The 22,990-nt window shown below is 42.7% G+C and overlaps 1 protein-coding gene across 4 annotated transcripts; it reads left to right on the plus strand.

The window, feature by feature from the left end:
- Positions 1-92: 92 nt before the first annotated feature.
- RPRD1B (regulation of nuclear pre-mRNA domain containing 1B) lies at positions 93-22,990 on the plus strand. Of its 4 annotated transcripts, XR_014698601.1 has the most exons (8): positions 93-417; positions 1,534-1,663; positions 2,756-2,889; positions 9,377-9,489; positions 11,239-11,365; positions 12,339-12,586; positions 18,499-18,554; positions 20,547-20,611. XR_014698601.1 is itself a non-coding variant. In XM_084538117.1 (7 exons), exons 1-7 carry the CDS (start codon positions 267-269, stop codon positions 20,694-20,696), a joined length of 975 nt encoding a protein of 324 aa, XP_084394243.1. In that variant the 5' UTR covers positions 93-266; the 3' UTR covers positions 20,697-22,990. The 4 variants fall into 4 exon arrangements, 3 of the variants coding, with proteins under 3 accessions (XP_084394243.1, XP_084394244.1, XP_084394242.1); XM_084538117.1 differs by lacking the exon at positions 18,499-18,554 and having other exon boundaries at positions 9,383-9,489; positions 12,339-12,514; positions 20,547-22,990; XM_084538118.1 differs by lacking the exon at positions 18,499-18,554.

A 22,990-nucleotide genomic window follows, 5' to 3' on the forward strand; every position in this document is an offset into this window, starting at 1 on the left:
CGCTCGCACTGCGCATGCGCCGCCTGTCACAGCGGGACGGAGGGGCCAGCCAGAGAGACCGCGCATGCGCTGTGCTTCTCCCCCCCTTCCCTCGCGGCGCGCCGTAGCCCCGCGCCCTCCGACCCGCCGGGGAGGGGCCGCGCCGCCATCTTGTGGCGGCGCTGAGGGGCTCGGTGAGGCCGCGTCGCGCCCCCCGGGCCCAGCAGCCCCGCGCGGGGCCGGCCAACGCCGCCGCCACCACCACCACCACCATCATCATCATCATCATGTCGTCCTTCTCCGAGTCGGCGCTGGAGAAGAAGCTGTCGGAGCTGAGCAACTCGCAGCAGAGCGTGCAGACGCTGTCGCTGTGGCTCATCCACCACCGCAAGCACGCCGGGCCCATCGTCTCCGTCTGGCACCGGGAGCTCCGCAAAGGTGGGCGGGGGGCGGGGAGCGGGGCCGGGCCCGGCCGGGCAGCGCGAGGGGAACCGGAGTTGGGCCGGGGGCTGGGGCCGGGGCCTGCCCCGAGGGCTGCGCGGTGCCCTCGGGTAAAACAGCCCCGTGTTTGGGTGGCTGGTTTGCCTTTGGATCCAGCATTTTCTTTAAATTTTCGTTATTTAGCCCCTGGAGAGCTCTGCTAACCAGGTCAGGGTTAAGCCAAGTAAACGCGGTCGGTGGGGAGCGGTCAGGGCTGGGGTGGTGCCGCCCAGGGGCGCTCTGAGGCTGCTCCCCTCAGAGGCTCGCCCCGTGCCCCCCTCAGGGCTGGGGGCTCCCCGGGGGAGCATTGCAGCCGGCAGCGTTAACCCCGTGTCTACAGCTGCTCACGGTGCTGTGGGAGGCTCAGGTCGGGCTCACTTCCATGCGTTTGTTAATTGGGGCCACTTCCATCAAGTGACTTTTTGAAGGGTCTCGGTGGGGCCTGCTGTGGAGTTAAGGGCTCTTTGCTCTCAGGTGTGCGTGTTCCTGGCCGTTGTGCGCTGGAGAAGGGTGTGAGAAGGGGGTCTGCCGAGGCTTCTGCTCGTGGGGAAATAGGGTCTGGTGGTGGGAAGGTGAGGGAAGTTAGGGAATGAGGAGAGGCGGGATGGTGGAGCTGCACGGCGCTGTCTGGAAAAAACAACTCGAGTCCCTGCAATAGCATTTTCATGCAATTTCATTTTGTTCTGAATTAAGCAATTCTATACTTTTTTCTCCCCCCGGAGCAAAGTAATAAAAAATGTCTGTTGCGTTGATTTGTTGGTAGGTTAGAACAGCTCATTTTAATCTTTATGTGTTTAAAGTTTAATTCTTGCAGTTTTCTTTGGAGTTGAGGTGTTGCATCCAAAAAGCGTTAAGCTCATCTTTATTTTATAAATATTTTAGGGAAAAAAGGCAGCAGAAGTTAAGAGATCAAGAGCTACTTGAAAACCTCTGACCTGCCATAGTAAAATGGAAATATTTTGACCTTTGTTTTTTAGGCTAAAACCCTATAAGCAGCTTTGAAAATCATGTTAATGACTTTGGGTAAAAGTGAGAAGTAAAAGGAATCTTTTTTTTTTTTTTTTTTCCCCCCAGCAAAATCGAGTAGGAAACTAACTTTCCTATATCTAGCAAATGATGTCATCCAGAACAGTAAGAGGAAGGGTCCCGAATTTACGAGGGAATTTGAATCTGTTCTTGTGGATGCTTTTTCTCATGTTGCCAGGTATGTGATTGTGTTACGTATTTCTTCAGCTTTTCTCTCTAGAGGTTTGCATTCTTGTTACGCAAAGTTTAATGCAACTGTCTTCTTAAATATCAGGGGTGTTCTTAAATATCAGGGGTGTTCTTAAATATCAGGGGTGATTAAACCTTGTCTCTAGTAGAGACGAGGTTCAGGCTGCTTTGTACCTAGGGCTGTGTGGCGGTAATATTTCTCTTTGGGGAAACTTGTCAAGCTGTGAGGCACTGATTGACATGCAGACATTCTTTGCATGCAGCTTCTGTGTGCTTTATTTTAATTGTTGCCAAAAGATGTAGCAGCTCTGTGCATGGGTAGTGAAGCTGAAGGGTTGCATCTGTTTTTTGAAGCCCCTCAATGAATGAATGCCCCGTTGTTGGAAGACTTTAAAGCAGAGCTGGTATTTTAGGTCACAGCATTCTCCTCAGTATTTGGACTCGAGCATAGTTTCGTTTTTATATGACTTGTTTTAATGGTTATCTGATCACTGGCCTCCTTGTTAGGGGAAGGAAGAATTTTATCCCTAAAAGGGAAGCAGGGACACAGCTAACCTGTCAAACATCAGTTAAGATGTTCTCTAAATAGCATGATAATTCTTATTATCCCAACTAAACAACTTCACTGTTCTGTGTATTTAGTGGTACCCTGCTCTGGATGGATGGCTGACATTCGGTGTGCATTTAGGTGCCTAATGATCCAAACAACCTGCCTTTTAATTGGGATGTTACTGACTGAAACAACTGTTTAAAGTTTAATACTCTGAATCGTAAACGTGCCAACTTGGAGATGTTTTATAACTCTTCTTGCAGGCCTGAAAGATAGCAAATTTCTTCCTTCAAAACTTCTGCCCACACGTTGGGGAGGGAAGGTGAGGCACGTTCAGGCTGCCTTTGGTTCCAGTAAGGGGGAAACTGGTCACAAGTGTGTTTTACACAGTTTGTCTCGGACAATGAGAGAATCTCTCTCATGCATGCAAACACTGCAGTGGATGCAGATGCTAGCTTGGAAGATGCTCTCTTAAAAATACTCTGTATGTTTTTCAGCTGAACTATAATTACTTTTTAAATTTTTGAACAGAGAAGCAGATGAGGGCTGCAAAAAGCCCTTGGAACGATTGCTTAACATTTGGCAAGAAAGGAGTGTGTATGGCAGCGAGTTCATACAACAACTGAAGCTTTCTATGGAAGACTCCAATAGCCCCCAAACTAAAGGTAAACATGTACTGTTTTTGTTGAGTATTTTACTGTTTATTTTATTTTTATTTTTTCTTTAATTGGTATATGCTTTACTGAAAGAGTAGCAGTGAGGCGTTAAGCCCTGGGCCGCTGTAGTTGAGTTACTGGCAGAGCTGGTCATGGAGATCCTTCAGGATTGTCTGAGAGAAGCCTGGTTTTGTCAGGCTCGTTGTTCCAGCTTGCAGGTGTGTTGCCTGGTGACTGGCAGCAAGCTTAACAGCAGGTAACTTCTGCCTCTGCACGTGTACAAGCGTATGACAGACAGAATACGGCAGGGCTGTCTTTTGATGTGAAAAGAAGTAGGTAGGTTGTGCAGAACTGTTGTGTCTACCCTGAGAGTTAATGTTCTGTTCTAAGTGTCTGAGAGTAGTCAGCGGGGTTATTATACTGGCTTATTCAATATTGTTAGTGCTTTCATTCTTATATTAATTTTTAATTTCACATAGTTTTATTAAAAAGCCCTTGCTGAATTATAATAAAATACATGAAAGCTGGAATATATGCCCAGAAGCTTGTCAGGTCTCTTTTTTTCTTTTACGAGCTGAAGTCATTTGGAGGAAATGTAATATTTTTTCATCATTTAACATCGTTAGAACATTGTGGTTATACCCTTATTATTCAGGTTCTCATATCTGTCTCCTGCAATGCAAACTTCTTGTGGTTACTATACTCTCATACTTCTGTAGCACTGACGATATTTAATGGGTAGTACCCTAAGGACAAGCAGGGAGCAGCAGCGTGGTGCCTAAACTGTGGAAGGTGAGGGTCATTAAAAGCTAAGTGTTCTGGTCAAGAGAGTATTTGTCTACTCTGCAGCTAAGGATGGTGTCAGTGTCTTCACATTAGCCAGAATCACGCTGTTGCTTTGACCAAACTCTGCTCAGCTCCACGTAGGGTACTGTACTTGGTGAGACAGTTATTGATGAAGTACTCCTAGGCTGTTCTTGGTGAAAACAAGCGAGATAAGTGTGAGCCTTTTGCTGAGGTTGGTAATAATGCAGCCTTAGATGTATGTCTCCATATTCAGTCTGCAGTTGTGTTTTTTTTTTTTTTTTTTTTTTTAGCATGTTTCTTGAGGCAAAATTACTGAATGGGTGCTTTAGCAGCTTGCAACACAGACCTGCCAACTTAATGTAATTTAAGTGTTGCATTCAGAAAGCGTTGCCTCCTCCTCACGTGCTGGGAGGACTGGCTGACCCGACTGAAGGGGTTGTCCCTTTGGTGTCAGGGCAGCGGGGCTGTCCCGGTGGTGGGAGAGGGGCAGCGTGTTCTGGAGGGCTGGGACGTGCCTGGGCTGTGAGTGAGGTAGGTCAGGTTGTGTCTTTTGCTGTTGTCTGAGTGCAGTGCATAAGACAGCTGGTTGTTGTGGAAGGACAGAGCTCAGGTTCCAGAATTCTTTTTAAACTGATTGTGAGGGTTTGAAACCCTTGATTTATTAAGGTACCTAGGTAAATTGCAGTTTTTTTATTTAAATAACATGATATGTGTCCAAGAAGCACAGCTGCGACCGCCAGGTGAGTTGGCAATGAGCTGCTGCTCAGTGTCATCGGCTGCTGGGCTGATGGCATCAGTCAGCCCTGCGCTGTTAGCTTCAGAACTTAAAGCTGTTTATGCAAAATCAGGCTCACACTGAGTGTAGCGGAACTTTCGGGGAAACAATGACAATGCATAACTGCTTTGTGCACACTTAGACTTGGCAAGGATCTTAGGTTTTTGTCTGGGTAATTGGAGACATTAATGTGCTGTGTTCTACTTGAGAGACCAGCTCAGGCTTCTCAGCAGTGTGAATATTGCAGTCTTCTTGTCAATTCATTGTTTAAAAAAAACAAACCTTCAAATTTTTTTCTTAATTTAAAATCTCGGGGTTCTCCTGACTTTTTCTTTGCTTTGACTGACATGTTTTCAAGTTAGCTTCATAATCGTAAGATCTATTTTCATAAGGGATTTTTATGGCTTTCTAAGATGAACTGGTTTTTGTCTGGTGGTCAGCTGCCTGTGTTGCAAAAGGCTTTGTGGTTACTCTGCTCTGTTTTCAAACAGGCGAACGTGAGTGAGATGGGCAATAATGTCTTGTTTTACAGACATAATGTGTGTCATAAAAGTGGAAAATGGTGGTGTACCGCTCCTCCAAAACCCTTCTCACTTCGTCTTTTCATGTTCGTCCAAGGAGATGTCGCTTAGAAATATGTAGCATTAGTAATTTTAGATTGGTGCAAGGCTATGCTGTTAAAATTTTGAAGCATCTTAAGAGTATCTGGTGTTATGAGGGAGTATTCTCTTCTCCAGCCTAACACATGGCAGCAAGCGTGTGCAGCTAGTTCTGCGTTTTTGTTTCATGCTGCAGTGTCTTACGTGACTGGGTCACCAGCTGCTGCTTTCGGACGAGGATGGCTCTGCTTTGCTTCCAGAGCACCAGTTACACTTGGGGTTATAACTTGCCAAACTAAAGCAGAGTCCTGAACCAGTGAGGAAAGACATCCTTAACGCTTGTTGGTGCATGTTTGGATGGTGCAACCCACTGCTTGCTTGAGGAGTAGCAGATAAATGTGTGTCTGGTGTCAGTTGGAGGCACTTGCTGGATACCTGCCGCAGAACAGAATTGTTTTAATGAATGATGAAGCTGGCCGTTAAGAGAGGTGGAGAGCTGAGAGTATTGGCTCTTTCTAATTGTTTTATTCCCCAGTTTTTAATTTTTCATTGGTACAGCTTACTACCATTCTGCAGTCCTTCAGGTTACTTAAGGAAATGTGCATAGACGTGGAGACGAACTTTCTGAATATTGATATCTTGTTTTCAATTGAGCATGTTCATCAAGCTTGAATTTGCTTTCTCATTAATCTCATTTTTGTTGGAATGTTTCCTTTTTACAAGGAGTAGGGAAGAGAAGAACCCGTTTATCTTAAAGCATGGGAAAGCTAGGCCTCTAGAGGTTTGATGCAAAATCCTTTAGGTAATATCTATATAGCTGATGTTTTCTTGTCATTGCAATAGGCAGATGAAGGAAGTCCTTGAATGTGCTCTGTTGTAGGAATGCCACCGTGTAACACAGAACTGCACTGCTACCCATCGGGGATGTCTGCGCTTGTATTGCAAATTCAGGCATAGGAAGTAAGAGCCATGCTAAATATGGAGAGGAACATCAGAGGGGAGCCAGCAGTGATGTTTGCAAGGAAAAAAAAAAAAGGGTTAAAATAGTTGGAAGGTCTTACAGGTTTGCCTGTTGTAGGAACAGCGTATCTGATGTAGTGGGGTCACTGCGTTTGCCTGTAGACAATTTTCTGCTCATGCAGCTTGCCACATAGCTCTATGCATCACTGTCAGAAAAGTCACACGGTGTAACTGAGGCGGATAAGTCACGTAAATTAAGGGCTGCTTGACTTTTTTTTTAGATAAAAAATCTGAACCCCTTGTGTAGTTCCCTCCAGTGAAATGCACAGCTTGCATCAGGAGTTCCTTACAGGTGGTTTGGCTGCTTCTTGAATGAGGAAATGAGCTTAACCGAGTGCTCATGAGTAAAGACAATGTGTTCCTTTTATATTACCTTGAGATTAAAAAAAAGCCCAAACAAACGTAATATTAATGTTTTTATTAGAACAAAGTTTCAACTTCCTAGTTCTCCTTTTGAATATGTGTACACAGATTGCACAGTCAGTTCCTCTTTACCGTGAATTTGATCCTGCAGTCAAATCAAAGCAGCTTCTTTACAACTAAAAGTAGCGGCAAGAAATGAAAGCGCGGTGAAGACCCTAGGTGGGAAGATCTCCCCCTTTGCAGCTTACAGGAAAACTCACTTTGTCACTAAAGTATTTGACACTATAAGCTTTCTCAAGCCACCAGATACAGTTTGAAGACTGAAAAATGAGTTGGTGGAGAAATTCCCGTACTATTCTCTCTGGATGCTCCTGACACCACAGCAGCAACAAGATCAACAACAACCTGGCATTGCACTGCAGAGCTGTTATGTCAGCACTTGTCAGTTACTGTGGAGAAAAAAGGTGCTTCACTCTTTGAAGGCTTTTAGGGAGCAGTTCAGTTTCTCAGCTGTGAAGAAGACCCCAAAGGAAGCAGGAGAGCTGACTTCCACTCCGGTAGTGGCTTCTTTATCTTCTTTGTGTCAGGAGTGTTCTCTTGATTTTCCTGGAAGAAGCTGTCCGTCTTCTCCAAGGGTGTTTTGATTGTTTCAGAAGCTGTTATATACCACTGAATTCTGATCAGTTTTAGATGCTCTTAATGTTTCTTTCCTCTTCTCTTGCTGGATTTGACAGGCTCTTTCAGATGTGTAGCAGCAGTTAAATTACTTCTGGCTCGTAGACTTTTGACTGCCACCCAGGCAGGGTATGTTAGAGCAGGATGCCGGTGTAAATTATATTTCAGTGGCGCCTTTCTGTCGTGTGCTCTTGAGTTTGAAAATAGATATTTTTTTTTTCCCTTATTTTTATGAGATAGAGATGGTGTTTGCAGGATTCTTCAGCGAGGTCTTCTGCTGTCCATGTTTACCAGTGCCAGGGATGACACAGTCCACGTCGGCCTCATTTGACTCGTGCCCCAGAGCTGCCTGCTCGCTCTGTGCTCCTTGTTCCTCTGGCTGCCGAGTCCCTTGGCTGCCCTTAGCATGCTTGGGGCCAGGCTGCTTTTTGGGCACTCTGGCTGCTGGCACATAGGAGTGCAGGTGCTCGTGCACCTCCCTTCTGCTGCAAGGCCTTTCCAATCCCACTCGTTGGATCTCATTGAGACGGGGAATTCAGCAGACTGCCTGATCCTCTGTTAGTCATAAGCGAGCATCAAGTTGTGTCTCGTGGTAGGACAGCTGGCAGCACAGCAGGAACAGTTCTTCAGCAATTTGAATCCCAATTCTCATTCATGTTTTCTCTTCTGTGCTCTCTGTGGTCATGCGTTCCTATATTGGTTATCGTGTGTTTATCTTCTGTTGGTTAATTACTCTGTGCTAAGTGCGTACAAGTGCACTTATCAGTGTGCGTAAGTACTGATGGCACATGGCACTGGCTTGTGGAACTTCATGCGCTCTGTTTGCCCATTTTGCTGTCTGCACATCTTCCTTCCAGCTCTGTACCTCTGTCCAATGGCCATTTCTCTTGTTAATCCGATGTCCTGCTTCTTGGCCACGTTACGAAGCACTCCTCATCAGCTGTGTGCATGCAGTAGGTAGACTGTTGGTTTTCCTAGCCTAGGCAGCTTTGCTCTAGTGTATGTAGTGTATGTTAAAATTATTTTGGTTGAAGATAACTGTTTTCTGTGGTTCTTTGCCTTCCAATGAGTTAATATGTTCTCTCATGGATGCATTTATATTTGTCTCATGAAGGTCATTCACCTTTTTCACGTGTGAGCAGGATTTCCTTTGACTTTCCCTCCGTTAAAATAATGTTTTTCAGATGTGTCCCAACTGACAAGGCACACAAAATTTGGCATTAAAGACACCTTTCTATGCTTCCTTATTATCTAGGCAGACTGATTTTGTGTTGAATTAAGTGATCTTGGATTTTCCTGTGGTTCAAAGTGTATACAGATTGTTTCTCTTTAACTCCACGATTATCCTGGTGAGATCTGATTCCATTCGAGAGATGTTCTCAGGACTCTGTCCTCAACTTTTTTTTTTTTTTTTTTTTTTCAATTTATCCCAACTCTTATGAATTGTGGTGGCAAGTCTGGAGAATGGTTTGTCTTCTGCAGGCTCTGTAACTGGATCAAGGGCTGTGTTAAGACTTCTGACTCATTAAATGAACTGTCTTCTCTTTCAAGCTAAGATATGGTATAACAGGGTTCATTCATACTTTGTCTTGCTTTATGGAATTTATTTCTGAAGTGTTAGAGGTTGCCTTGGAGATTGGTTCATGCTCAGCCCATAATTGCTGTTGCTGTCACACCATGCTACAGAGCTTTAGTTTGACAAAGCTCTTCTGAAGTCTGTTTTGATGGAAGAGCAAAAGGGTGAATAACCAGCAGCTATTCAGTTGATTGTGGGACTACAGTGAGCATATGCTTGGTGCAAAAAAACAACCTGAAATTCTTCTGTCCATATGTATCCTAGGTCCTTGCTTCATTTCTACTGGTAGAAAATCCTTTCCTGCATGCTTGGTATTAACCAGGGAATCCGAGCAGCGTTGAAGGCCTGCCATTTACTGACAAGCTAGGGCATTTCCTTGGCTTCCCTACTTCCACTGTAGCAGACACAAAGCTGTGTACAGTGCATGGTGATACGAAGACTGTATCCTTGTAGTTAGAGTGCATGCATGCACAGAGATACCCGCGTGGGCAAAAACAGCCTCTTTTTGCTGTTTTTTATTTGATTATTGGGAGTATGATGCCAATGTTAGAGTCCTTCTGTGGTCATCTTTCGCTTTAGAGAAGCCTTACCACCAGAGCACCTGGTACATTTTGTTGGAAGCAGAGATGGTTGTGGTGGGCAGATCTGGTATCCAAATGAGTTGCTTATGTGTGTCTTCAGTTGCAGAGGAGAAGAAGTCTTTAAAGCGGACTTTTCAGCAAATACAAGAGGAGGAAGATGATGATTACCCTGGGAGCTACTCACCCCAAGACCCTAGTGCTGGGCCACTGCTGGTATGTGGGATGGGTGGAGAGTGGGAGTTCTGAAAGCCACCTCCTGTGTGGTACCACCACAAGGTGGAGCTGCCAACAAGTAAAATGTTTAATGGAGAAGTTCAGTTGGGGGTTGAGGCACCAGTGTGACACGGAACAGTTTCTTTTTTCATGTTGAAACTGCCAATTCTGAGTTATTTCATGTAGTCCAAGCTAAGGTCTGAATATTGCTACCGGTAAAGAATCTCAAAGGACTGCTAGAAGAACAAACTATATTTTTAATTATTTCTAAGTTCCGAGTGTAATCTCCCAAAGCCGTAACACAGAATGGTTTTTTTTTGGGGGGGTGGAGTGGGTGGGTAGGACATATCTCTCCAGGTGTGTATTAAAAAGCTCAACCCTTGATAGATTTTTATGGAGGTTGGTTATGAAAATCAGTTTTGAAGACTTTTTTGAGGCTGAGTGGTGTGGAAATAATAGGAATGAGAGGATCATTCTGACCATTTAAGGCTGCAAAATGAACATACGTTAAGTCATTGTCTATTTGAGAAGGATGCAAAAAATTACACAATGCATCTGGTAGACTGTAAACTTTGAAAAATAAAAATAAATCATGGTTGTCAAAGAAATGAGTGAGTTTTTTGTTGTTTTTTACCTCCAGATGCATTACAGCTTATGGTTTCTTTCGATGATAAACATTGTATTTGTTACCGTTGGAAAGCATTAGTAGTTTGCAAATTAGTAGCAACTATGAGGTAATGGGCCCTAATGTTCAGATAAAACTAAGACTCCTGTAAATATTTATTTGATTTTTTTTCAGTGTTTTTATTAGTTTTTCAAACTAACTACTGAAATGCTGTTTAAACGACAGTGTTGCTTACAGGGCAAGCATTCCAAATACAAAAACCTTGTGTTAAACGAAGAAATGGAGTGCTTTTTATTTCTGCTTATGGAGTCTCCCCTCACAAATCCAGAGCGTAGAGGAAATGTGTTGGGTCAGGGGAGGTGCTCTTAATGCTGTCCTCATCCATGTTCTTTTAAACTAGGATCTTTTTTGAGTGTATTCATTTAAGCTGATAATGCATTAAAACGTTTGAGACCTGAAATTGAGGGGATACAGTGGAGTGTAGTTTAATTGTAGCGTGCTTCCAATGACCCAGCTCTGCTAAAAGAGGATAGTGATGTCTCTGCAAAACCAGGGCAGTATGAAGTGTGCTTTAACAGCAATGTGTTTCATCGTAGCTGTAGTTCTGGTTGGTAACCAGTTACAAAATTCTAGAACTTGTAGCAGTAGACATTTGACACAGTTTTACTTGGACTGTTACAGAGCTGTTTTTTTCCAAGTTGTAATGCACCTGTGGGAATTAACAACAGGGTGCATTTCTGCAAAAAGATGACTGGCTAACAGAAAAAGTCCCCATTTTGTGCTACACGAAAACCAGGTGGTTGTGCCTCAGACTGGCCTGATGGTGTAGTGTACTTCTAGGCTTTGTCTTGAATGGTCTCTTCAATAGAATGAGAGGTTTTTCACTGCAGGTTCTTGAAAAAGGTGGTCCTACTCCAATTATGCATAAGTCACCAAACACTGGAATATTGTAAACTAAGTGAATATCCTCTGTGTAAGGAAGCACCTGTTGAAAAGACACTTGCAAAAAAATATTCTGAAAATGGTTGGTTTTAAAAGTAGGTGACTTCACGTGGAGTGGCTGCATCCACAGGAAATGGCAGAGCAGTTAACCTGGTTTTAATGTTAGCTAACTTGCCTTGTAGACTGAGGATTTGATTAAAGCCCTACAAGACTTGGAAAATGCAGCATCAGGAGACGCAACAGTGCGGCAAAAAATTGCTTCCCTGCCTCAGGAAGTTCAAGACGTTTCATTACTGGAGAAAATTACAGGTATGAAACTGGAAGAGAAATGGGTCCAAAGAATAACCATAAGACAATCCTTGATTTCTAAAGAACTACAGTATACAGGGAGCAAACTTCTGCTTTTATGTCCTTGCTTTGTAGTTCTTGGCTAATTAATGGATATTGATTTTACTTCATAGGATTTTAAATTAAGCTTATCTACGTTTTTTTTCCTGCATGTACCAAGATTTTTGTGCTCAGATAATGTCAACAGCATTTTGCAAGAATGTAAGGGAAATATGGCCAGAGTTCTCAAATGGATGTGTTTGATTTTGAACACCTTGACTGTTAAATATTCTTGAGTGTTATCAGGCTATCCTAGTGCACACATACTCGTTGATTGGTACAGAAAAGGAAACTCACTACTCCCATAAGTCTTTATTTAGTCAGTCTTTATTTAAACTGAGTTTTGCAATTTTGTTTGAAAAGTAATCTTGAACTGATTTGACTTTTATTCCTAGAAGTAGTTTAATTCAGAACACATTATGATGTGTCACTTTTTTAAGTCCTTTATGTTATAATCTTACTGTGTCCAACTGTGAAGAGTGGTGTGCAATTCATATGTTTGCTTGTATTGATTCATTCTGAGTTATTCAGAGAAAAGGGGAATTAGGATGTGCATACCATCTGATTTAATTTCCAGAAGTACAGTCTGAAGTGTTTAATTAACCTGGTTATAGAGAATAACTTCATAGCTTTTCCCCACCCCATATCATTGACATCTCTGTAAGAAAAAGACACACCTGATTGCGTCAGTGTCTGAAACCCACCATTCTTGAGTTTCTGGTCCTGCCCATTTCCTTTATATCCCCTGTGATTAGAACTCTTATTTTCCTATCAAGCCAGAAGTGTATTTGAATGCAATGTTAATGTGCGTGTTGTTGGTGAATTGTGGCCTTTCTTCCAAAGATAGAAGGTTTTAAACTTTGTCCTCTAAATTACCAAACACTTTTTCATGTAGACAAAGAGGCAGCCGAACGTCTTTCGAAGACTGTGGATGAAGCATGCCTGTTGCTAGCGGAGTACAATGGCCGGCTGGCAGCAGAGCTGGAGGACCGGCGCCAGCTGGCACGCATGCTGATCGAGTACACGCAGAATCAGAAGGATGTGTTGACAGAGAAGGAGAAGAAACTAGAAGTGAGTACTGATGAAACCAGCGCCGGCAAGCTGATTGTCTCACCAAATACTCCCAGTTGACTCCAAATGCATGTGTGTATCTAAAAGACGATAATTGTAGGTGTTATGTTTCCATTTGGAGTAAAACTGGGAGGAAAGTGGTGTAAAAGCTTTGAAGAAAACGTTGGTTCTGATGTTCACACTATTAATGTTTTACTACACATCGACTTTGGAAGGCTCAGAACTTTAAAAACCTATCAAGAAAAATAGGCTCATTTAACGATGCTTTTCTTTCAGATCTACTAATTTTTTAATGAAATCCCCATTTCCAAATGAAACCCCCATTCCCAAGAAGCCAAGATCTTTGCCGTAATCAGTTGTTTTTTTGGTTGGTGTGTTGTTTTTTTTTTCCTTATGACTGCATGCTCTTCATCTGCCTTCCTAGCCTCTACTTGATAAAAGCAATGCAGTTTAAGCAAGCTCTCCCAGCCTTTAACAGACACTTTTACCTACAGCTTCGATGGTAGAATATAAATTGGGCTGATACCAAAGGATGATGACTTGCATTTCCTGCCATAGCTCCCTTGAGTAAAGAGGGCATGAAACTAAAAATGGGACTGCTCTGGCTGGAGCTGACCATCAGCTACAAGCCCTAGAGTGAGCGTGCACAGGCTGCAGCTGACAGACATTTATCTGAACGCTCTTTCTCAGAGGAAGTTCTTTCAGCACTGCACCCTGGGACTAGTATGGAAGTTTAATTAATGATTTTGGTTGTATGTCACTCTGCCATCTGTTAAACTGCCCCTTGGCGACACATTAAGGGCTTCCTCTACACTGTCGGCTGCTGATTATTATGAACAGCTGTTGCTGGGTGGGACATGAGTTGCTGTAGAGGACAAAGTCTTCTGGAAGGAGACTGTGTGTAGCAATTGCAAGTTCTGTTTACTGTCATGACAAACCTAATTCTCCAACAGCTAGGCAACATTGTTCCGAGGTAAACTTCATTTTGAATGTATTCTTTGTCATGTGTGGTTATACTGGAGTTTCTGAATGTCTTCTGACTGTGAACGTTGCTTTTCCAGAGCAACATTTTTTCCAAATCAGCCAAACAAGTGCTGATGCTGTATTCAGAATTAGAGTTGATGGTTAATAATTCTGTTAGCTTGAATTTCTCTGACTGTAGCATCTGTCTTACGATTGAGACATTAAAAGGCACTTTCAGACACGGATGAGAAAGATGCCGTAAAAACATACTTTTTGGCACAGATTCACTGAATACTAGTGGAAATCTTGGGTCAGTTTCCTTTCCTTGCTGAAAGGAGGACACCTGGCTAATAGAAACTTTTTAAATTTTTATATACATAAATGAAAATGTGATACGTAGTGCTGTTTATTTTTTAAAGGCTAATGGCAACCTAATGCACAGCGATGTTTTCAAAAGTCCTAAACAATCCGTCTATACATTTGAGTCGGCTTGGTACAACATTAAACTCTCTAGTGCACAACCTGAAACTGTTGGTTTTTGTTTGTTTTTGAAAACGTGCTGTTGGTAAGTTGGTACTGTTGTTACTTGAAAACTGTAACTCTGGCAGAGGCAGAAATGGAATCCTGAAAATTTAGCAGTTCCCTGAGCAAGCTGCTTTGTTGATAGGAATAACCCTGTGGGTGCTAACGGGACGGGTTGCTTGTACCCTTCTGAGTAAAAACATTAAAAAATGTTGGAAACTAAAGAATGATTTTATTAAATCATTAAGATAGTCTGTCATTCTGCTGAAACAAGGTGGTCTTAGTACTGTAGAAGTCTAAAATCATTTGCAGGAAATGCAACTCCAGTATTTATTCAGCATGAAGGCACAACTCATATTCATGTCAAATCTCACACCTTAGCGGAGGGATATTGCCTGAGTAAAGCACTCCGTTGTTCTTGAGTGGAGGAGGGTTAATAAATAATGGGAAGTGTTGGTTACCGATGGGGCAGGCCGTATCTACTTATCAGTTTTGTTTGATGTTCTCATGGAAATGCAATTGATAAGGGCCTGGATTTTTCTTCGTAGCGCTAATAAGCATTTTAATAGAGGTATCAAAATTCTTGCAGCAATTAGGGAGTGTATTAAAACCCCAAACATTTTTTTAAGGAAATAATTTTAAACATTCTAATTTTAAATATCTTCCTACTGAGTGGCTTGCTCTCTCAAGATATCTTTCCCTGAATCTTTGGTGCTATCGACTGCACGTTTTGCCTCTTGTGAAGTGAGTTTCCTAACTCTCAAACAAGACAGCACTTCCAGATAGAAGGTGGGTTGTTTACTTCGCTATCCAAATCTAGTCAGGGCTGCTAGTCGGGGAATGGGGGGTTCTGGTGTTAATGTGACTCAAGGTTTTATTTTAAGATATGTAAATGCCTGATTCAAAAATCACTGCGGATATTGCTGCATTTTATTTGCATGCATAGGGAAGTCTTTCACTGTGATAGTAAAGAAAGTAGGTAATCGTTATCTGTTGAAAAGCAGCTTTTACTGTATAAAGAGCTACAGTTGTTCACTAATCCTGTTAATGCTATCCCTCACGAAACACAGCGAATTCTCAAAGCATATGCATAAACTCAGTATGTTTATGCCTACTGAGCTAGTGCTGAAAATACTGTGTGATGCCAAAACCCTGGGAGGCAGCGCTCTTGTCATCGGTTGTAGCAAAGCTGACTATCAGAGGACAGTACGCTGAGAAAAGTGGTCTTGGACAATGAATTGCTCTGCAGCATAGATGAAGACTGCCGTGAGTAAGGGTTGAAACAGCATAGCACTGAGAAACACAGGTAGTTTGAAGGGAGAAATCTAATGCAGAGCCTGGAGGTCATAACTTATGTACGAACTCTGCGTCTGCGATAGCAATTTCCAGGGTGTGGTTGAAAACTTGAAAGTGTAATAATTAGGGTTGCTTTATTGAAAAAAAGATTGTGGTGATTTGATTGGAGAATAAGGGGAAAATGAAGCTGGTGTGTTCTTTGTAAATGCATGGCAGGCAAATAGAAAAAATCCAGGGAATCAGTTTGTGTAAGAGCTGAAATGTGGGGGAGATCTGAGAGCACTCCCATGATGCTGTACCAAATGACTGGAATTAAGTCAGCTAAATAGGTGGGACTAGAAGAATCAAGTGAAAGTAGTGCTAGAACACGGCAAATCCTGGAAGCCTGGTGGTTGGTTGAAATAACTGCTGACAACAGAAAATTCAGAGTAGGTGAAGGTGGGCATTTCAGTCTTATGGGGAGAAGAAGAAAAGGGGAGAGGAGAATGTGCTTTCAGGACAGGTCAGGTCATTTTGCTTTGGCCTGCAGCCAGTGGTGCTGAGGTTTTTTTTCTGCAGGCCTTCCATATGTCTTCTGTTTGTAAAAAGATGACGTGAGGAACATGCTGTGGTGTATACGGGGGCGTATGCATGTATACATACAAATATAAATACAAAAGAACACAGTGTAACATCATGTATGTAAAATCCAGGTTAGAGGAATATTTTTGATAGTTCACTGCACCAGAAAAATTGTGACTTAAAATCTTGCTTAGAGCTGTGGGTGTTCTTAGTTTTGGGCTTTCCTTAATGTTCATGGTTCCGAGGCATCTTTGAGGTGTTTGAGCCGTGCCCGCATGAATTTCCAAATCCTCTTTGCTAATGCATCTCGAAGGGTGAAGTACCTCAGCGGTCTCTGGGTTCTCTGGACTACCCTGCACAACATGCTTTCTTGAACTGTATTTTAGTTCTGCAGGTTAACATGCAATTTGTTGTTGTGTTGCTTCCAGTGCTTAGGTTTTTGTTGCATGTCTGTTGCCATGTCTTTGTTTCCTTGCAGACATGAATTCTGGCCCGTGGCGGATTAATTCCAGTGGTCTATGCAGGGAACAAATGTCAAAGTTTTCGTTTTTTGCCCAGGAAACGAGTGGCAGCGTCTGGCACCCGTGCGAGGAGCAGGAGGTGGCTGTGGGAGCCAGGCAGCAGCGAGGTCTCCTGCTCTGCACCCTGCTGGGGCAAGAGGGCTGTGCAGAGGAACACCCAGACAGCGGTGTGCTGCAGTTCGTGGGACTGCACTGCCTGATTAAGGTGGTGAGGAGTGACTCAGGGTATAGCTGTACTCCCAGCTGTGAGCCTCAGTCATGCCTGTGGGCGTGGGGTGAGGAGGAAGGCAGTTTCCTAGCGTCCAAACTCTGCCTGAGGACCTTGGGCTCTGGATCAGACCTCAGATGTGTCTCATCTTTCACTTCTGTGCAGTTGGGTTTGGATAGAAATAAGCAAGTTTGTGGGTAATTCATGTTTTGTTTCCTGTTCTCTTCTCTTGATTTTTGTGTAAATGCTTGTCAGCTGCCTTCTTTTGACTGAGACTGCTCCTGCCCCTAGGATTGTAGGGTTTCCTTACAAGGCAAAATTGTGCCTCATCTCTTTGCAGACAAGCCCTTTAAAACTTGCATTCTATGAGGTTTGGTTGGTTATAACTGATGTGGAGAATGCTGTTTTTTTTTTTTTTTCCTGTCATGTTGACATCAGCCAGTTTTATAGTGTTCTAGTGAGGTGGCTTTTCAATGAAACGCTTCCATCAGGTTCATTCAGGGGTGTTTAATTCTGATTTTGTTTGTTTCAAGGACTGAGCATCTAATTCACTTGGACAGTGGGTATGTAGAATCCAGCAGACTGAGAGGGAACGTTGATTAGTGAAGGCATTCATGTGGCACAGTGCCAGTTTTTCTGTATCAAAGTCCTGCTTACAGCAAAGATCTCATTATTTTGCCTAAAAAAGGCAAATAGCATCCAAATACCATTAATCTTAATAAAAGCCTACTATGCAGCAAGGCAATTAGCTAGACTCACGGAGGACAAACTAAGACCTCAGAAAGCAGTGATTTCTTCTAAGTGCACTTCATTTTTGGGTGGTGTTTCTAGGCTAGGTGGACTTCATGCACAAATCTGCAAAATCTGCAGTGTGCAGTTTCAAAGCCTGTCACGTAAGGCAGTTAATGACAAACTTGCTTCCAGAGTCTGTGTTGCAGAATTGGCCACAGCTTGGGTTGTGGAAAAAGAAAAGCCCCTGAGCCTGAAAGGAGGCTGCGTGTCCCTGCTCCTTACGCGTGCTCCTGAAGATGACAAATGGCAAATCCAGATGAGCGTGCCTTGCTGTGCCTGCGCAGGTAACAGGATCCAGGGTGACACCTTGCTGGTAGCATTGCTTCCATGTCACAGAGGGGCCTCAGTGGGCAGCAGCCCGGCAGCAGTGGCCGTGTCTGGGCTCTGTGGCTGACACCCTGCCTTCAGCTTGCTGCCTTGTGCCCGCTCTGTGCCCCCCGGGGGCTTCAGCTCCGCCAGCAGCCCCTGGCCCAGTGGTGCTGCCCAGCCTCTCCTTCACCGCGCCGTGGTTGTCAGCACGTTTCAGCACCAGGGCAGGTGGAAAGTGTTAAGCACAAAGGAGACAGCTCCCCACCACAGTCTGCGTTGTGTGTCAGATCTGTCCAGCAACCGTTCATCTCTTCTAGGAAATCTTGATTCCTGGATTACTCCCTTAGAACATTGTTTCCATTCCTGAATATAGTGACCTTTTTCTGAGCCAGTGTTTAATGTATTGGAGGCTGGTGCTACTTTGTTGTGAGTTTGTTTTTTTTCTTGAAAGGATTTAGGCCTTCCTGCTTTAACCAAAACTTTTGTGTAGGCTAGTTAACGCCTTCATTAACCAACTAGTAAGGCAGAATTGCTTAGAATTGCACAGATGTGGTTTTCACGGTGACTTGAATTTTTTGTCATCATATGTACAAAAGACTGTTCAAAGTAAGAAGGTATTTCTGGTAGGACATAAGTTTGAAATAGGCCGTTAAAGGATATTCTTATTTGGGGCTGGCTGGGAATTTACAGCATGCATTTACATAGCTGTTCCAGGTGTGTTCTGAGTTGTTGCAATCAGTTTTGCTTCTCACTATTCTAATTCAAAGTAATGAAACAAAGAGAATGTAAACTCATTGCTTGTAACCCTGCAGGATCTGCTCGCTTTGATATTTGGGAGAAGGTGAAGAGAATTTCCATCACTGAGAAGGTTAGAAAGATTGGATTAAAGTTGTAAACCCTTCAGAAAGACATTTTGATTAAACGTGCACCCAGTTTTATTTGATCTTCAAAGATGAAATTCTGTTCTCTGGTAAACTGTCTTCTCTTTGCCAGATAACTAAGAAATAAAGTATGTTAATGCTACAACTGGCTTTATGGAAACATTTTATGTACTTTTTTTTTCTTATTTTCTTAGTTTCATTGTTTACTGCATTCTGGGGATGCCCCCTGCCAAATGACATGCCTAATTAAGTAAAAGGTGGTGCATTTGAGAAGAAATGATGTAATACTGTTTTTATAATGATTTAAACAGCTGGTTTTGTGATTCAAATATCAATCTTTAATTGAGATTCTGTATTAGATAACTTGAGTATGTGTTTGCCTGTTCTTAAACTGCCTTTAAACATAATTTAACAAGGTAACATACTTTCTTTCATTTTCAGGGTCCAAACTCTTCCTCTGTCTTCTCATTATGAAGCACAGATCCCTGTTACCTGGCTTCTTTTAGATTGTAGAGGCTTCCGAGAATGGGTAGAAATGTCATAGAACCATAGAATTATCTGGAGACTCCCCAGGATCACCAGGTCCCACTCCTGGCTCTGCACAGGACCACCCAAACCCAGACCCCGTGTCTGAGCGCTGTCCCAACACTCCCTGAACTCCGGCAGCTCGGTGCTGTGACCTGGGGAGCCTGTTCAGTGCCCGACCACCTCTGGGTGCAGAACCTTCCCCTAACACCCTCCTGACCCTCCCCTGCCGCAGTTCCATGCTGTTCCCTCGGGTCCTGTCACTCTCTGACAGCTTTGTCTTTGTCCCAGGGTGCCACTCCTGCAGCTCGCTGCCCGATGGAGCCCCACATCCCTTTCCATGGGGCTGCTGTCCAGCCTCTTGTTCCCCAGTGTGAGCATAGACCCAGGGCTGTCCTGTCCCAGGTGCAGAATCCACCACCTGCTCTGGTTGAACTTCTGCAGCCGGTGATTGCCGGCATTCTGATCTGTCCAGATCTCTCTGCAAGGCCTCTCTACTCTCAAGGGAGTCAACAGCTCCTCATTCAGCATCATCTGCAAACTTGCTTAGTGTGCATTTGGGTCCTGTGTCCAGATTGTTTATAAAAACTGTGAGGAGAACTGGATGTAAAACGGGAGTTTGAGTGTTCAATCCAAATGTCATTTGTGGGAAAAAAAAATACTTGCAAGTTTCGTTAGGGGTCTTTAACTTACTGCTTTTCTCTCTTTGTAGTAGAATTCTGAAAACTTTGGCGAGTGAATTTTGCTTGGTTTTAACCTAGTGTGCACGTACCTTTCTCTGATCTACGTTTAGTGATCACACACTTATTTATTTCTGTGTTTGCTAACGTGCCAGCCTAATGCTAGAGCCGTTGTGGGTGCTAACGTGAGTCTTCTGTCTGATGGCAAGAAGAGGAGACCGTATTTCACAACAAACATTTGTTTTAGATTTAATGACTGAAAAGGGAATATCTGGTTATCTGAATATTCAGAATTCCTCAAGTTGGAGGGGGGAGCATTTCAGCAAAATAGTAATACCTCTGGTATTCCTCATCCTGCTGCCTTCGTCAGTGGGATGTATCTGAACAGCAGTGTGTCAGTGTTCCTCTGTTGGCTGTGGGCAAAAGTCAGTTGTAAGGGAAGAACATAAGAATAGAGCAGCTATATAGTGACAGTTTTATCAAATATTGTACCAGGCTCCAGTGGGTGCAAATTTTTGAGCCTTTGCATGCTTTCTGTTGAAGTAACACATCGAGAATAAGGGTTGTGGGATGCCAAAGCTTGTGGACCTCCCACTGATACCAGGTTATGAATTTGGGTGCAGATGCCAGGTGTGCCATGCCAGCAGTGGCTCAGAGGAAGCCAGTACCTTGCTACCTTTTCTCAGAATTCTCGCCTAGAAAATAATCTTAGCTAAAAGCACTGTAAATTAACTTGTTTTTAATTTTTGGTCTCTTCTCTCTTTTTTTCCTTAGGAATATAAACAGAAGCTTGCTCGGGTAACCCAGGTCCGCAAGGAGCTGAAGTCCCACATCCAGAGCCTTCCAGATCTGTCACTGCTGCCCAATGTCACAGGAGGTCTGGCACCTCTGCCATCTGCTGGTGACCTGTTTTCAACAGACTAGAACAAATGATGTCCCCCAGTTTCCATTATTACCAGCAAAAGTAAGAAGACTGGTGTTGGCTTGAAATCCAGTCTTCCAAGATCTACCGTAGGAAGGAACTTGCAGACCCTGCTTTGAACCTCTTGGCTGCTCATGCTCACACTCTCTCTGTGTACACTGGCTCACACTGAGGGGAGGATGAAGAGTGAGCTGTTGTGAGCTCTGAAGGGAGTGGGGATAGTCCATATAATAGGCAAACTTTTTTCATATTTTTTCCATACTCTTTAGTTTGTTTGCTCTTAGCACTTGTTACCCCCACAAAAGTCATGGGAATCATGTACGTATATATCTGGAAAGTTTTCAAAGAAATGTTGACCATATAACATTTTCCTCTGTAAAAGTATTGTATTATTTCTGAATGTCTTGTCTGTTTTAGTTGGGTTTCTGAACCTCATATCTGAAAGCAGTAGAGTGGCTAGTGGGCTTCATAGGGGTGCGTGTGTGTGTGTATGCAGGTACTGTACCATGTCAGTGAAAGATGAAGGCACCTACTGAACAATAGCACAAATATTTTTCCTTAAATCTACAGTTCCTCATACTGTTTTAGGCCTGACATAAAAGATAGTTCCTATTTGGCATGAACATAAATTGAAACTCACCACAGGCAATAAAAATAAACAGCTTTTCTTTGTGAATTAGAGAGCTCCGTAATTTATACTCTGCTGAGCAATGCAGAACTGGATATTACCTAAACGAGAGTGGAAGTAAATTTTGTTCTCGCTACCTTAGATTTATACCACATTTTTCTTCTTCATTATACAAACGTAAATGGTCACAGAAGCTTTGGTTTACCTGAGAGCTTGGAATGGTGGACTGCAACTGGTGCTATCCCAGTGCCAGGCACTGTCTGCTCTCTGTAGCTTTAGTGATTTTATTTGATGAGCAGAAGTTAAATGTGTTATAAATATTTATATAGAAGACAGACCCACATGTATGCACATACCCTGCATGCACATGTGCCATGTCCATGCATGTAGATATTAGGATGTGCTTAATTTTGTGTCACAGATTATTGTGAGTTGATTTTAATATTAGGGGGAAAAGAAAATTAAAAATACTCTTAATTCCATTAATTTGCTAGCTAATGTTTTAGCTGCCGTGGGTGTAGTTAAATTTCGGTTTGTGTGTTAGGTCTATCAAGCTGGATTCTGATCACTGAAAAGCATTCCAATTTGGATAACAATTCTGCTTAAATTTATCTGTCACTCTAAAACACCTTAAGTTTCTGGAAACACTTGATCTGACAACACAGGCTCCGTAACACAGAGGCTGAAATTAGTCAAAGTGATGTGCTGTGCTTGTGCCTCCCTATAGTCTTAAGCTGCTGTTCTCAAAGACATGAGAGGAAACCTACAGAAATGCAAATCTTGTTCTGTGTTCGCATTAATTTATTTTACAGGGTATTCAGTAGGCTATTCAGCATTCAGTTAAAGCAAATAATACATTTTTGATGATTTAATTGTTAAAAAGCTCGTGTGCTTTTTCTTACTGACACTTCACTGTCCTTTTTTTTTTTTTTTTTTTTTTTAAAGAAACTTCTTGCATCCTTACTGCCCAGCCAAGAAATGTGCTTTTCTTTTTAGTTTACAGGAAATTTTCTAGTGGTAAAACTATTTTTTTCCATGAATTGGTTTGATCATACAACCATTTATGGTCCAAACGATATTTAGATAAAGCACTGTACATTCTTTTTGCTTTTGCAAAAAAACACCCCTCCCCCCCCCAATCAAACCCAAACAAAAAGATTGATTTCTGTCCTGTATCAACTCATGGAGTTACCCTGAGGTGGTTTTAACCAGTTATTGTTTTGACTATGGATTGAATATGTATCCATAAGACAGAAAAAAAAAAAGCTGTTATAAAAAATGTGGATGTGTTGACATCTCATGCTGTTGTTCTGGGCAGATCTCGTGTGAGAAAGTTGTATGTCTTTTTTCTTTTTTAATTGAAATGTTTTGATTTTTTTTTCCAAATATATGTGTGTGTTTTATTTTGCTTAATTTAAAAGAAGTCTCATGGTTTTTAATTTTATTTGTTTTACTTTTGGGGCAAAGGGCCTCTGGTGAAGTGGGTTAACATTCTCTCAAGGTTAAAACAGATTTCCCTGAGGTGCGTCCTTTTTTAACAAAAGATTAAATCTGTATATTAATTGATTTAGGAATTTAGACATATAGGCTGCTATTTGTGACAGCAGTATATTCTGAAATGTCTCATAGATATATATTTTTGAATAAAGAGGGTGTCGTTGAATAGTA

Source organism: Aythya ferina, assembly GCF_964211825.1.
Source record: "Aythya ferina genome assembly, chromosome: 16".
Classification (NCBI taxonomy): Eukaryota; Metazoa; Chordata; class Aves; order Anseriformes; family Anatidae; genus Aythya; species Aythya ferina.